Genomic DNA, 17,297 nt, shown 5'->3' on the forward strand with positions numbered 1-17,297 from the left:
TACAATGTGCTGGAGACACCTCCAGCTGCTCCAGCTGGTGGAAAATGAGGGACTCAATTCCCTTCCCAGTTGGGTCACTTTCCTGTGGAAGTGCCTGAAACTGCTGATATGAGAGGAGTGTTTTGTCCTCTTCTTTCTGAACCTGTGCCACCAAGCAGCTAAGAGGATGGAATGAGGTTAGGCAGTCTCAGCAATGAGAGGCTTTGTGTGGGCAGATTGGGGTGCTCATCTCCACACGTGAAGCTCTGGTTCTGTACTCACTTCCAGCGGGTCCATGCATTTCTCCTTGTTTTTTCTATGCAAAATATATAGCCTGGCCTGGAGAATTGTCCCCGAACCTGTTTTTTTCTTACTTTGTGCAAGGCTGAAGGATTGTGTCCCATCTCAAATTTTTTGTTTCTAAGTAATCTGTCTTCAACTACTTTCTGTTCCTTAGCCTTTATTTAACAGAAATGATGAAGAAACACTCAAAGTTGCTCTTGTAGGGGGAGTACTCACAATGCCTAAACACACATTTTAATGGAAGAGATGGCTCTGGTGGGGCCAGTTTTAAATGCAAAACCTCAAATGTCCTTTGAGCTGGAATTTGGAAACCTAAGTCTTGAGCTGGAGGAATATGAGATTATGCCATTATAGGTGCACATTACAAAATCCAGGAATAGAGCTGCAGCTGTGGAAAAAAGATAGTCTTATGGAATTCAAAACTATTTAGAGAGACTCTGAAGATTATTGGTTTAGGGTTTACAAGCAGAGAAAAATAGATTTCTGAGAATGATTGACTTATATGGTTCCTAACTACATAGCTATTTACCTAGTTTAAAGTATTTTGAGAAAAATTGTCATCTGCTGGTGAAGTGTCAACCCTGACATAGGTAAGAAATAAATAATGTTTGCAGGAATGTCACACGACTTTGTGCCATGTCCCTACAAGCATCAGGCAGCAGTAGGTGAAGAGACCTTCTGAGAGCTTCAAAAGGACGCCAGCAGTTTGGGCACTCAATTTTGATTTCAGAAGTTTCTATTCTCATTGAATCTCTCTGGGACCAAGCTTTTAGCATCCATCTAACTATGCAAATGGGATCTGGGAGCCTCAATTTCTCCTGTGCCTCTCTTCCTGAAAGAATCTGCTCTGGACATTAATCTGTAAATCATTCACATTTTCTCTAACTGGTTTGGCTACTTGAGTTCAGCATGGGATAGAGGAGATTGATATTCTACTTATGACCTGAATGTTCTACTATATTCTACTGCTTTGCAACTTTCCTATTTATACTAAGAACTAGATGTCAATTGGACATCAGTATTTCCGGTTGTGCTTAAACGTCAGGCTTTGTGAATCTTAATGTAACTGTAGAGATCCATGGAGAGATATTGTCAACTTTACTTTTTTCTGTTATTCCACTTAGCAATAATTAAGATCCATTCCATGAGATACAGACGATAATTTCCCATCTTTTATCACAGCATGAAATTTCTATTTAGGGCTCTTTTGTCCAGTTCATCTTTATTTCATACAAGATAACTGAGAAGACCTCGTAATTCGCTTTTAACATCAAAATGATTGTCAGCCTTCAAAAAAAAAAAAAAAAAAGAGAAAATTGTAGCGAGACATCAACTCATAATCTTTTTCTATGAATGTTACACTGCTGTGAAATGGACTGTTCTTTCCTAATGCTTCATTTTTAACAGAAAGCATGACAAGAAGTTCCTATCAGTATTTAAACTGCTAAGATTTGTCAAACACAAATGGGAAAACTGGGTTTAAATAGCAGTTTCATTTTGTCCCTAATGATTATAGGAGATTGTTGGTTTTTTTTTTTTTTTTTTTTTTTTTTTGCAAAGAGGACCTCAGCAATAATAGATCATCTCTTTACTGAATGACAGGAATTCTTCACTGTGCCTGGTGATTTCAGGTAGAGCAAAGGCCAAATGTGGTGCCAATAAACAGTGTGAATGCCACCAGCCTCTAGATCACAGCACTCACTGTCAGGCTCACACCTCCCACCCTGCTCTGCCCTGCCCTGGGACCACCTTCCTCTCAGCCCTGGAGGACAGGCAGCAGTGCCACACTTCCCCCTCAGTGACCTGTGTGCTGGTAAAGGTGCCGCCCTGCCTGGTGACCCGTGGTGGGACCACAGGGGCTCCTCCTGTCACCCCACAGTCTGTGACTCTGGGCATTGGGCCCGGAGGGATGTGAGAGTGCTCTGGTTGTGCTTTTTTGATTGTGTTAGAAAATAGTAGCTTGCTTGCCCTTCATTTTTTCAAATGTTTCAACTGACATAATAATAACAACAGTATTGAAAACTACTTCTCCCTGAAAACTTTTCAATAGAAAGGTACAGCAGACCAGTGAGTCAAAATAAGACGTCCAAATTGCACCTGAGAGACAGAAGGATGGGGAGCTGGTGGGTCATCCTTTCCTGACAACAAGAAACATCAAGAAACAGCTGCTGTTGAAATGCAATATTGGTTGATCCTGGCCAAGAGCCAAACACCCACACAGACTCTTGCTCATTCCACTCTCCTGTGGAACTGGGGAGAAACAGAAGGAAAGCAAGACTAATGGATTGATATAATGATAGTTCATGGTTGCTTGGCAAGACAGATGCCACAAACCCAATTATCTCCCCCTTTCCCTCTCCTCAGGTTTTTACTGCTGAGCACAGTGTCCTGTGGCAAGAAATACTCCTTCCATTCAGCTGAGGACACCTGTCCTGGCTATGTCCTCTCTCAGCCTCTTGCTCACCTCCAGCTTATTTGTTGGGCACAGGGGTAGGAGAAAGTTGTGACACTTTGCAAGCACAGTGCAGCAATAGCCAAAATGTTGGTGTTATCAACTGTGCTTTAGCCACTAATGCAAAACATGACGAGGGAATTTAACTCCTTGCACCACATAATGCAAGTTCTGAGCTGATGGCTTGTGTTTGACATGGCGTTATCCAGAATGTCTTTTCACAGGTGAACTGATGTTCTTAATTTACCACGTGTGAACTCGTCGTGTCTCCAGAGAAATCAGCAGTGGAGAGTCAATGTGCAGTAAAGCATAGGCCCTCATATAAATACTACACTATAATACCAAGGATACTGATTGTTCTGCTTGAAGATAGTCTCTGGATTACAGCTTGCTGTATGTGGAAGAATTGAATGCACTTCTCTTAGTTATGGCTTACTTGTTAAAAATTTTTTCTTACAATAGATCAAACAATTTTTCATAGAACAATCTTCTCTGAGTGTGTTTCAACAAAATTAGAATATGTTAGAGGACTGGCAGATTTCAAATACTTTATAACATTACACATTATAATTATTAAATAATTGACTTAAATGCTTCTATCTTTTGAAACATTTAGTTCAAAATCAGTTATGTGAGTTTTTTTAGTTATTATTATATTCAATTATTGTATTACATCAGATAAGATCACATCAGCTGGTATCTAGTGTGGTAAATTGCTCCTGCCTAAGCCAGTATTTTCAAGATTGTCTTGATCTCTGCTAATCAAATGTTTTGAAAACTAACTTTCACAAAAAAGCATGGAGATTTCAATTGACATCACAATTCAGGACAAAGCATTTCTAAATGCTTTGGGCTGCCTGTTTCACTGACTAGAAATTTATTACTGCAGAACATTCTCAGTCTGTCAATAACATAATTTTCCACATTTTTTTTTCTTTTTTACACATTGGAATTTGCCCCAGGTGCTACAGCATAAGTCAATTACAGTGGCCAAATGTAACTCTCTTTGGTTTCCTGGGAAATTGAAATGACAGAAAAAATGTCAAAGTTCAGAAAAAGAAAACCAATCTAGCACACTTCTATTTTGTCTGTAGAGATCTTGCATTATCTTAACAGCAGTTATCACAGAGTCCCATTGTGCTTTTTACTGGCTTTGACTGAAAACTGTACAAGCACAGATAAACCTGCTTCTAGTCAGGATGACATTAAATTGAAATGAAGGTAAAAACAAATCAGTTTTTGTCACTTATGGTGCTGAATGCAACAAGACATTTCCAGATTTGTTTTTGTTGATGCCATTAGTAAATTGTTTGCAGAGATCTAAGACAGCTTCTGCCAATTTTTTTTGTTAAAAACACAGGGAATTGGTACTCATTTGAGTGCTTGATGTGGAAAACCTGCCTGTGCCATCTTTGAAAAGTGTGTGTTGAGGTCCTTGCTACTTCTGGGAATGATGGTGAAGAAGAGACCACAAATCTACAACTTTAGTACAGAAAATAATGACACAAATGGTAGATGATTCATCTTGCCTTGGTTGGCTGAGATTCATGTGCTGGAAAGAACTCAAATCATCCTGGAGAACATACTAAGATAAGGCTATTTCTGGCTTTGCAACTTCTGTGAATCACCTTATATCTGCAAGTTTCTTTTCTGGGTTCCACAAAACCAGTGAGATATTGACAAATTGGATGGCTGACAGATTGAACAAATTCACGAGAGGGAATTCAGGATTGAAAAAGAAGCCTTGAGGCAAATAGTTTGTGAATGTAAGTAAAATTATACTTTGTCCTAATGCTGACTAAGATGAAATATGAAACACAAATTTGTAAAATCTCACTAAGGGCATGGGACCCACCAAAGGAAACAAACAGCATAAGGACACTTTTAGCCCTTCCCTAAATAGACAGCCCCAACTGCCCAGAAAGACTAAGAAATTCTGGAAGTGCTGTTTTCTTCCTCTAGCACTGCATGCTCTCAGCAGCCATGACTTGGGGAATTATGACTCCTTCCAGTGGCCATTCTTCTCATATATTGTGGGTCTTTAATCTGCTTCTTTGGACATGTAGAAATAAGGCTGCAGTGGCTCAATCATGCTTTATAAAGCTGGTCTAGACCTGGGCTAAAGAATGTAGGAGTAGTTCCTTGGCAAAGTAGTATGATGTTTCTACAGATATTTCTTACAATTCTTACACTGAGCAACTGTAACCTCCCCTGTGCTCTCCCTCTAAATGTGGTTAAAGCAACAGTTCTTGGCTCCTGTAGCTTAGCTTCTTACAAAAAGTATATTTAAACATTCTTCCTTGTGTTTCTTTTTGGAAAGTGCTCCTCTAAATTAACTATAGCACTTTGTTTAAATCTGATGAGATCCACAGTCCAGAAATCTGACAATTACAAGGCAGCTGTTATGCTGGGTCTAGTGTGCATCTTTCACTTCCCAAAGTCAATCACACTTCCTTTTTATTTCCCTTCATACTAAATATGATTACTTATTCTTTTCACATCAGAAAGGAGATGCTCAACACAGAAATCTTATCTGCATTTAGGCTCTGTGGTTGGAAAAGATCCATCAGAAAATCCTGTCTCCATTCTGCTGTCTTGCAATTTTCACAACTGTCCCTATTGAATCTGGCTAATGTAATTTTTGAAAGGAAGGAGTGAGGCAAGACTGGATGAATTACATATGCCCTTCCCCTCTGAGCTTATCCTCTTGTTTCTGCACTGGACCCACAGCTCCATGTGTCACAGTGAGAATGAAGTTTATGGAAGCATCTCCACTGCTGACATCCTCATAAATACTGAGGTGCCCCAGCTGAGGGGTGCTTGCAAAGAAAGACCATCTATGCAACTGTTCCATCAAAGCACTAAAGATTTCCACGTATCAGTTAAGTCAATCAGTTAAGTCCTAACAGGAGTGAATACCAAATTTTGGCCCTGCTGGTAAGTGTAATATTTCCCACAGCTAGAGAAAAGCAGAATTAAAATTACACATACTCTGGGTTTGTTTCTTTTGACTGGAAAGCACATTTGTTTCTGTTGCTAGTCTAAAAATTTATGGTCACCTTGTACAACAAGAACTTGGTGTTTCCAGACCTATGAAAGTAATTAATAAATAATATTACTTTTACTGATAACCAACTCTCTGCCCCATCTGTAAGGAAATGAAAAATCAGAAAAGGCTGCATTTTGTCCTGTAAACAAAGAAACATAGCAACATATTTATGAATAAATCTTCAACTCTGTTGCCAATATTTTTGTGTGAACTTACTTGAGGTGTAAATATTTAATGCCTCTTTTCACTGCATTACTATTAATTTTTCTGTGTGGGAGTAAAGTCATCCTTCAGTATTGTGAACCAGGTAAATAATGTATTACTTAGTCATGAAAAATGCCAGAGGAAAATAAATGAGAGGATATCTTACCTTTGGTCATCACAATGCCTGCAAGAGTTTTGTGGCGTGCATGCATGGAAGTGAAATTGTCTGTCAGTTCCTGGAACTTCTGTGCAACCATTTGGTATATGGAGTCAGCAAAATCCTGAAAGAGACAGTCAGAAACATTTTTTTCACTCCTTTGATTGAGGAACTTGGGCATTTCTGCAGATTAGTCACCTAATATCAGTTGCTGAGAGGTCCACTTTAAACTCCATCTATCTGAGCAAAGATAAAACTAGTATCCCTCCTTCAACTTCCTAAATCATCCTCAGAAATGGCAAAATAAACTGCACAAAAGCTGAGACCCATATTGACTAGGACTGGGGGTAAAGAGAGAAGATTTTGAGGCTGAATCTTTTTCCAGTCTCTTAAGACATTGGTCCAGCACCAGTTCACAGGAACTAAAAGCACTTTAATAAGCTAAAGAGGCAGACTGGTGTCCTACAAAACCATTTATTTCTGTGAGCCCATTGAAAATTTCCATCAGTCCATTGAAGACTGAGAGGTGAGTTGAGGGCTGGTTTATCAGTAAAACACACCTATTTCTGCATTCAAAGTGAGTTTTTAATGACTCACAGCTACTAAGGCAAAGCAATTGCCTCAGCAATCTGTCAGAGGAGCACCATGATCTGTCCTGCTTTTACCTTGACAGGCACTGGGATGATTTTTGCTTGCACATCCCACCAAAGATGCTGCTTGCAGTTCATGTGTGTGCAGTAGTCTGGGAGGGACTCCTCCCACACGAGACCCATGTCTCCTCCTGAGCATGGCATCTTTTTGAAAGGTCAAATTTTCCCATGGACTGGGCACTGGAGAGGTGTGGTCTGAACCCTGGGGTATGAATGAGTCCAACCCCCAGGTAGAGTCTTGGGCAGCTGGTTACTAAAACAGAGCAGGTTAAAAAGGTCTAAAAAGTGAATTCCGTAGACTCTGCATGAATGAGCATGAACCTAAACCAGCTCTGGTGCTCCTGAGAACACCATGACTTGGAATGATTCCCTGCAATGTTTGGTATCTTTTCATTTACTTAATCTCTGCTCTTTGTTTTGCACTGAGCCCCTGAAGCACACATTAGAGATAAGTCAGTGGAACACTTCATGTGAGCATGGCTTGTTCTTAAAGGGCGTTGCAAGTCTGAACATAAAAAAGTAACATCCAAAGGATTTTTTTTCAGACATATGATTTCTTGTAGAGAACGAAGCTGTAACTACAAATCCTTCTGGAAGCAGCTCCTGGGAGCTGGAGCTTAACTCTGGGGTGCTGACAAAGACCTCCTGGCATCCTGAAATCTGGCTAGTCCCAAGTCATTGTGCCTTTGTAGGGAAAAGTGGCTCAACCAAACAACAATTCCATTTTTTTTCTGGTGTTGGGATATGGTACCTTGGGGAGGTCCTGGCAAAACAGGCCCCTTTAATTCACCTGGTTTCATTAAGTGTGTTCATGGCACACACAGAGGAGAGCCTGAGTCTGATACACAACTTCCCTCACCCTGAAACATCCACAGCCATGTGGAAATAAGGAAATGTATTTAAGAAGATCATATTCATTCCTTTCCTCTGTTAATGGTGATGAAAAAAGGTTGGTGTAAGCCAGTGTTTTAAATTGGGAGAACACAGAGCTATTTTTCAGAGGAAAGCAGGTTCTAACTCACAGATATCACTAATGCTACTGCCATTAAGTGCCTCTGCAGGCTGTACACCATATGTTTCTACAGTTTGTTGTGGAAATTCAGCTTAATTTTAAAACATTATTATGGCAAGTATAAAAAATCTAATTAAATAAAATATAACAACACTCAGGCAAACCCCTTTTCATAAAACCTGGAATATTTATTCTGTGTACAATCCTTGTAAGTGATTGCAATTTGCTCAAATACATAGAGGATAGGATTTCTTTGATACAATAATTTTTCTTTGTTTCTCTAAACCTAGCTTTCCAAGGTACTGTTCTGGGAACAAATGATTTGCTCAAAATACAGTTTAATATACCACAGAATAAAATATGCTGTCTTGTTGCAGAAGAAGAAAACAGGCATATAAAGCCTTTCAGGGAGATGCATGCAAAATTCCACAGTAGAATTAGATGAAAACTAAGAAAAATTATCAAGAACAGTTTGACAGTTCCTAAATGGAATTTCACTTTTACTGCATTTATACTTCTTCTAATCTAATTGTCCACAATCACCATGTGAGTGAGGTACTGCTCATACAGTGCTTCTGAAGGATGAATTTTGGGTCAATTCTCATTTGTCAAGCATCAAGGCACCCTTGTGATATAAATGCAATTATAGTCGCTTTACAGATGAATGAGTGAAGGCACTAAAAGGGTGAGGGACTGGTCCAGGGGAATAGCACAGAGCTGGCCACAGCCAGGTGTTCTGATTTCCTGATGCTCTGGTTAAGTGCTCAGTGCTGGAACACTGCCTGTCTTTCATAATATGAAAGTTTGTTTCTCAACTTGTTTTCCCTGCTGAAGAGTGACTTCATCCATAACGGAAAACCAAAGTGTATTTGCAGAACTGATATAACTGGGCCCCATATGGTGGACTGAAAAATCTGATCAGCTTTATTTAGACTAGAAAGACGGAGGGGGGAAGAGTATCTCAATAAAAAATATCTGCACCATCATTTAAAAAAAGAATCAACTCATAAATTTCTTCTGCTGCAGTACTGCAGCCCAATCCATGTCTGCATTTCTAGTGTACCCTCCAAATCTGCATCCCAGGGCATTCTATGCTCATTAAGAGTTAATTAGCTCAGAGGCACATACAATTCCTAAAACAATAATTTTAAAAATGCTAAACAGAACAAATAACTTTTAACTTTGGATTTAGAAATTCCCTATAGCCAGAGCTTTCTTTACTTCATTTGGCAGTAGGTACCAAAGCCAGAGAGCAAAGAGACTCACTAAAGGCGAAATAACGACATGACTTCAGATAACATTTAAGGGCGATAAGAAATTCAGCATTTGCTGATCTCAAGGAGTGACCTGGGACATTAAAGAACAGCAAATCCATTAAATATGAAGCCTCTTAGCTAAAATAAGTCAGGCGAACATTTTTTTGTCTGGATTCCATTGCCTAAAAGGTTGTCAGTGAAACTAATGGAAGCAAAGGAGGAACAAAGATGAATACATGTAGGATGCTGGAAAAACAACCAAGAAGAGTCTCTAATCTGAGAGGTCATTTCCAGGATATCATATTGCCCTACATTTCCAAATGGATATTCCAAAATAAAATGGAAAGGAGGAAAAGGAGCAGTTTATTTTTTCAGATGGAGAAAAATAAGGAAGGGGTGCATGGCTCAGCCCTGTAAGAAATTTGATACCCTGGAGATTGCTCCTTGTAGTGCAGCATTAATTTTAGAGCTTTAAATATTCTGGCCCTGTGAGTTGGCCCAGTGGCAGAGCTGGGTGTGGCATTAGGCTCCTCACCTACAACCATCCATGCAGCACCCTGCCTTCCCTCTAGCACACACCAGAGCTATTTGGTTTGACCTAGTTCTTTGAAATTAAATCAGTGACAGCATTTCTGCCTATTTAGAGCCTTTAGACTGGTTCTCAATGCTGCTTAGGAAACCTTAACTGGTTACAGATATATCTAATGCACACAGGACAGATATGATGGAGATAAGAGTGGCTCCATTTACCTCTGCTCAGTTTAGAACCACAGATTTCATTCCAGATATCCTCCAGCTTTACTTTTAAACAATAATACAAGACTACTAAAAGATACATATCCAGATGGTTATTCCTGAGGGGATATAAACCAGTAAAAATCCAGCTACTTATGGCCATTGTGAGTCTTGTTGAACTTTTAGGATCCAGGCTAGGCTATATTATCTGCCATCAGAAGTAACTTATAAACCATATGCAAAAGTAACGGTTCTTCTATCAAAACAATCTCAAAGAAAACTTGTGTTTGGTGATACCACAGGTCTTACTGCCAGATATGAGTGAAAATAAGAGTCTCCATCTGGAGTAAATACGAGACCCAAATACATCTTGGCATCTTCTGAACAGCCATCACGTTGGTAGAAGAAAAAAGAAAAATTTCCAAAGATGAGGGAAAAATATGAGCAGAAACTTACCTTGTTAAAGAGAAATTCAGTGCAATTAATAGAGGTGCATGCAGTTGCTCTGATCATGTAAGAGCAGAAAAATTACAGCATGGGGCAGGGGGACAGGGGTAAAGAAACTAGAAAGATGTGGATAGTCAGAAACTTGGAATTTTTTTCCAGTATACATGGGAGAATAAATGCTCAAATGCTTCTCGCTGAACCTAGGGGTTTAATCCCCTTGGAACACTGGGGTACAAACCACCACTGAAGCCAGTGGAAGTATTCCTGAGTCTTAGATGCTCCAGACAAGGCTCAAGTGGCAAGGATAGGAACTCAAGTGTGCCCATACCCTGGCCAGGCAGGGTGAGCTCCATCACTCTGGCTTTGGGTGGATGTTGGGAGTGAAAAGCATGACTCAGGGGAAGAACTGACCTTCAGGGTGCTGAGTCTTTTTAAACTCCCCTGCTTTGATTTGCCTGCTATCAAAATCTTTTTATAATTACTCACATATATTCTTCTGTACAAAAAAAATATAATTGTCTCAGAGACAAATGTCAGCCTTGTGAATACAGTGAGTGATACAAGTAAGGCAAAGAAAAGACTGCTTGACCCTCATCCAGGGGCAAATGTGCCCTAGGTTGCACTCAAACCTTGAACATTGCCTAAATGCCCTCTGCCTCTGATGGAAACAAGTTTCTTGCTCAGGCAGCTGGCAGAAGAAAACATAATGCTGAATTGTTCACTGAGAGATCCTACAGGACTTAATGAGCTGTATTTTTACTTATACAAGGAGTCAGGAAAGATGAAAAATAGATGTCATTACTATTAAAACTGCACTGTGTTGTCTGAAGTATTCATCTGTCCTTGATTACTATATCAAATTACTTGTGTTATTCACAAAGGAAAATCAAACTTTAGATCACAACATTACAGAACCATAAACTTTTAGGGATTTCTCAGCACTAATATTTCAAATGGTATAAATAATTAAATGTGTTCAAGTTTGCAATGGGAGTCTTCAGGGTAAAACTGACATTCAACAGGAATAGTAAGGATATTAAAATCAATAGATTATAAAGCAGAAAGCCTTTAGTAAACATTTTCTATTGAAATCCTGTCTTAGGGTTTATAGGGTTGAAATATCAAAAAGGTTAGATTTGCATATGGATGGGAAGAAATATTCTACTATACAGATATCACTAAGGGCTCTGTTTTTGTGGTCTCCCAAGTACTTTATTTCCAGAAACTCACTGACATTTGGGGGCTGAATGTTGAACACGATGAATGGGGATCAGGCTGAATTAAGTTCACAACTCTCTTCACAGATAAAAGGAGTTGCACACCTAGTTCTTTTCACTGTCTGAGAGGGAAACACACACTCATTGACAGTGGGAGTTTGTATGCTTTTCCTGCAGAGAACTCTCACTGCCTAAATGGGAGGGGAGGAAAACACAGCACAGAGATCAATCCTGAAGAGCTGCTCCTGGTCAGGGTGTATAGCAAATTGCTACACAACACATTTTTTTTTTCCCAGGCTTGTAAATAAGTTTGCTGTAGTTAGTTGGAGATTCATTGAAAAGTGATTGTACCCTCAAGTCAATGAATTAGTCAGGCTCTTCCCGCGTACTACATCATCTTCAAGATGCAGCCTTGAGCAGAGAAATAGCTGAGGGTCGTGAATTGTCCTCCATCATCAGTCTTCTGAAATCAATTTAGTGCCAGGGGCTCCCCCAGCACAGGGAGGAGCACTGAACAAGGACCCAGAGGAATGGAGGGGCAGGATGACCTGTGGACCAAAGGAAGGAAGGAAGGAAGGAAGGAAGGAAGGAAGGAAGGAAGGAAGGAAGGAAGGAAGGAAGGATGGATGGATGGAAGGAAAGCAGGCATCTGATCACAGGCAGGGGGCTAGAGGCTGGGCTCATTCCCTGCCCTCCTTCCTGGTGGTCTTGGTGCAAACCACTCGCTTTGCCATGAGCCCTCTTATTCCAGAGGTAAAAGGGGACAATTTTTACCCACCTTTCAGGGAAACTGTGAGCCAAATGGGACTGTCAATGATAAGACTCTCCAAGCAGAGTCAGATAAGGACTTCTGCAGCCAGACTGGAGGCTGCAGTCCACAGCCTATCATAACTCAGCCTTCCTTCAGCATGTGCAGGCATTTGCAGATTATTACTCAAAGAATAAGGCTCTGCCAGGGATTTCATCATGGTTCTTTCCTTGAGATGTGCAGTAATTATTTCTCTCTGATCATAACTCCTACAGTATTGATCATTATGTCTAGTTCTGGCTTACCCCTCAGGGTCAGCGTACATGGGCTTTGTTTTATCTTAGATGGCCGTGGTTTTATTTTGTCTGGCTGTTATGTTTCATTTTAGCTGAACTCGCTGATATATCCTGTGTACATCCTGATTCAGAGAGATCTTCTCAGTCGTGTTTCTCAGAGGGGGATGGGGCATGTGCTGCATGGGCTGCATGTGGCAGCAGCTGGTACACATTTCCACATGGAGCTTTTAATGAAAACTACAATAAAGCACTTCTGACACTAAGTATCCTCACAGTTTTCTTATCAAGATTGATGAGGAAGATCAACTGGTCCTATTGATTCAGTCAAAAGAATCACTTTCACCACCCTCTCCCATCTGTTCATAGTCCTATTACAAATGTTTTAGCTACATATGATGCTGAGCTACCTCAATGAATTTCTTATTTCTGTGATCATCAAATGCCCCCAATTTGCTCTGCATTTATGAAGGCTCCTTAGTGGCTTAGCTGACCTGGGCTGACTTGGCCAGCTTGTCCAGACTGTGCAATTGGCTCCTGGGCTCAGAGTGATTATTTGCTGTCTACTTCCCTCTCCTCCCTCACCCTGGCTGGAGGCTGATTGCTCTGCTAATTTCCCAGGCCCCACAAAACATATTTGCCTCCACGCTGTTGCTTCTGTCATTAGTGATCATTTACTAAATATCAGCACTGTGCTGGCTGCTGTGTGAAGCAGACTTTGAACACAGTCCCTGTGTGACAGACAAAAGAATGATGAAACGCCCCAAAAGATTCAAGAGTGGGATTAAAAAAAAGAGAATTCCTTCTCTCACCCCTTTCTCTTTTGTGCCTCACAGTAAATTAGGGCTCTATGAAAATGATGGCACTGCCTGTGCTGGAGTTGGGAGGGTGGAGCATGCATGGAAAAATTAAGATGTGAATGGGAGGACTGGTCCATCATTGGTAAAACTTGGCATTAGGTTTCCCAACAACCTCTTTAAATTTTAGATTCAACTCTATCTTAATGAATAGGAAGTCTGCTAAAAAACAAATAATCAGATTTTGATGAATTGTTCATACACCCAGCATATGCTCCAGCAATGCTTAAAAGGCTGTGGTAGGTTTTTCACTTATTCTGTTTCTTGAGTGGCTAAATGCCTGCTGAATGACCTCCACTACATCTGAAACTCTCTTACTAGGGACCAAAAAAGTCACCTGATAAAATTTGTTTTAAATATTTTCAGTGAAATTTTTAGTCATAACTGGCAAAGAGGTACTGTTTGAAAGTTCACAGAAATTTCCTTAAAATATTGAATTTTTATACACAAATATGAAGTTTGAAATGTGGGAAACACACCCCAAGATTTATTGCACTTGGGGATGATGGGAAAGGACAAATTTAGAAACCAAAAGCTATGACGCAAGTTCTTCCATAATGAAAAAGTTTCTGAATTTGTACCTGAGTACCACTATGGGGTCCTTTAAATGAGATTAATCAGTGTTAAATATCTCAAAAGAAATGCGCAGCCACAGTAGGAAGTATAAAGATCAAAGTGAAATTTACTCTACAAGCTCAGTGAAAAAATTTGGTCTGTTTTCTCAATATATCCCTTGACTACAGGGAATAAATCAAATAATATAATGTATCTTTTTACTTGTTTCAGAAACCCCTGGAGTGACTGAAAGAAAATAGAACACATAAAATAAGCATATTATTGAAAAAGGAAATGCTGTCAGATCCAAATGCCTCAGCTCCTCTAAAAAGTGAGGTTTTCTATTTAGCAGAAAATCATTTTGCATATAGGTTTAATTAGAATCTTTAAATTTACATTAGTGTGCTAATGTTAGGATGCTAATGTATGGGCCCCTCTACTTGAGGTTGATTCATTGCTGTTTGCATTCATCTTGCTCTAAACAGATGCTTCCAATAGGTAGCATTTCAATGAATTTAGAGGAAACAAGCTTTTCCCCTGACAAGAACAGTTGTTCCCTAAAGGAGGCCGTGCTAGGTTGCCAGCTTTGCTCCTTCTGCATACAGCTCTGGTAATGAAGAATGTCCACACCAATTAAGTCAATACTGCACCTGCTAACAAACACCAGAAAGGAATGGTTGTTTGTTTGCCTTTTTTCTTTTCTTTTACTGATCATTAATCCAAAAGCCTTCTTCCTAGAGAGGGACGCATAAGGTTGGCTGCAAGTGCTGAATAATTCAAAAAATGAAGTAGGGTTTGCTTTGCAGCCTTGTGCCTGCTCTAGGACAAGCCTCAGGTGACAAGCTGTTGTACACTACAGATATTAAATTAGCACCAATGGGTTTTCTTTAACGTGATAAAAGCTCTATAAAGCCACCAGTGTCTAGGTATGGCTAACTCTGTAAAAATGCTTTTATGGACTCTATTAAAAAACCCTAGATTTTAGATTTATATTATGAGTTGCTTCTCTTTAATAAAATCAATCCTTTATCTGAGAAATATATTTTTCAGTTTTCAGTTTTCTTGCTTTATCTTGCTTAGGTGCATTAAAATGAATATCCTTTGAAACTGATGGTGGCAAAGCCCTTGTCACATACAAATCTCTTGGCTGTTTAGGTCGACTCTCTTCCCAAAGCCTAACCAGTTAGCAGCTCTTGGGTAAATGCTCAAAGCAGGGAGAGAACAGTGCTTGCTCAAACCCCTGGAGTATGATTTTGAAAATCAGCGCCTGTGTGTTTATGGTTCTCATTAATGGTGTGCACTATTAAGCATCTTTCCTGTCACACATGGGCTTTCTTAGATAAAGCAGGGAGCAGCCAGTGTCCAAAACAAATTTAATCTATTCTGAACTGCTGATCCCAGCAAGGCACGACACAACTCAACTTTCTGAATCACTGCAGAGCAAGGCATATGATACTTTGTGTGGCAATTACTATACAGACATTGGGTTTTTTCCCTTCTCGTTGTTAAAGATCTTGCTGTCATTTGCTCTAATGATTCTTGAAATTTGGCTGTAACCTTGCTAATAAACTTTCTCTTGGCTGAGAGGGGTGGTAAGGGAAACTACATTTCATGTTACCTCATCCTTCTCTGGGCTTCTTCTCAAATGTGTAATTAGCAGGGATAGTTCTCATCATCCACGGTGGCTTTGTGCTAGGAGAGGCAGAACCATGATTTAACCTGAATCCCAATTGCCACTCAGGCACCCTCAGAGCCATTTGGGACTGGTGTGCTCCCGGTGCCAGAATTAAAACAGCCTTTCCCTGATTTGCTGTCCCCTACTGGATAAATACAAGTAATTAGCACAACACTGCTGAAAGAAAGAGGCTTGTTTTTTCTTTTAATACCTGCCAAGAACATGCATGTGAAGCTAAAAAATCAGTCTTTTAGCCCATGTTAAATCCCAAACATTTGCTGTCCCATCACCTTCCCCTCCAGCTCCACTCAAGAAACCCTTAACCAAGTGTTCACACCTAAAACCTGAGAATGTAGTTTTTAAACCTTGTGACAATACTCTTAGGCAAAACCTGTTGCCTCAGCAGACTTGCCTTTAGCAGGAGCATGAGGCCATGAGGCACAGTGTGGGCTGTGCTCCACAGGGTGACCTTCCCTTGTGACCATTCCTGGGAGAGAGGTGCAAAATATCTGCCTGCAGTTAAGTGAAATGTTTCAGTTTTCAGTTAGAGCTTGGTTTTTTTTACAGCAAATAAATATTTTAGAAAAATTTATCATCATGGGAAAGTTGTTTAAGTGATTTATTCTCAGCGGGTAGTAAAATAAGAGCTTTTTGTGAAGGAGAAAAGGAATAAATGGATAAACCCAGTAATTAAATTGAAAATTATTATTTCTATTTATTTATGTACTTACAGAAAAATATCAAAGCAATTTACCTACAAATTGACCAAACCCTTTAAAATTTATCTAAAATATTTAAATATATTTTTTCCCATAAATTGATCATTAAATTGAGAGACAATCTGCTCCAATATTTTGCTCAGGTAAGTCAGTGTCGAAGTCAAGAAATGTACAATTCTTCCTCAACAGAAAGAAAGAAAAAGGCTAATACAAATATGAACCCATTTCTTTTGCCAGCACACTGTATTTGAGGAATGATACCTCAAAGAATCTCTATGAGGTCTGGCATTACATATCTGGGCTCCTTTTTGCAGCTGTGGGGTAAGGAAAAAAATCTCCTGAAATACAGACAGCAATTTCAGAGAGAAAAGAGGAACACCTAGCTTCACACCCAGCTCTCAGAATATATAAAACTGTCTCACCAATCTGTGTTTCTAAGGTAATCACTGGTTGTTAGCTCACTTCTTAAGCTGCACATAACCTAAAGGGCACTTCAATAAATTACTTTCAGCATGTTTCTCCCTCCTGCTCTGCTCACAGGGATCCTCAGCCAGGAGGAGCTGGCACACAAGCCTTGTGCTACCTTTTCAGTCTATGAAACTGTCCTGCCAAAACCTGAGCAAGGGGGGTGTAGAACACAAGGGATACACAAAATTCTTGGACTCGAGAACTGATGAATATGGACAGCAAGGTAAAACATTCTGCTTGGAATTTCTGAATATAATGCAAACAAAAACGTGAAGAATTTCAAGGCTGTCTGCCACTGAACCTTTGTATTCCTGTCCTTTTCCTTCCTTTCTTCTCCTCTGATCGTTGTTACACCATTTTCTTCACTTCTTCTGTCAAGTGAAACTGTTCTTTGCCTCACAGAGGCATTGCATAGGTGGTCTGGAAACCCAGACAAAATATTATACAAATCGAAGGCTGTCCAGTTTCTGATAACACCAAAACTAATTTATTTTTTGTTTATACTCCACTACCTTTGACAA

General features: G+C 39.8%; 1 protein-coding gene across 1 annotated transcript in view; it reads right to left on the reverse strand.

Annotated features, from left to right (window-relative positions):
• ADARB2 (adenosine deaminase RNA specific B2 (inactive)) overlaps positions 1 to 17,297 on the reverse strand; it is a 105,569-nt gene that overhangs the window by 50,406 nt on the left and 37,866 nt on the right. Inside the window, exon 4 of the mRNA XM_066332756.1 lies at positions 6,154 to 6,268. Coding sequence (XP_066188853.1) covers positions 6,154 to 6,268 — 115 coding nt within the window. The remainder of the gene's footprint in view (positions 1 to 6,153; positions 6,269 to 17,297) is intronic.

This window comes from Sylvia atricapilla, chromosome 1 (assembly GCF_009819655.1).
Source record: "Sylvia atricapilla isolate bSylAtr1 chromosome 1, bSylAtr1.pri, whole genome shotgun sequence".
Taxonomy (NCBI): domain Eukaryota; kingdom Metazoa; phylum Chordata; class Aves; order Passeriformes; family Sylviidae; genus Sylvia; species Sylvia atricapilla.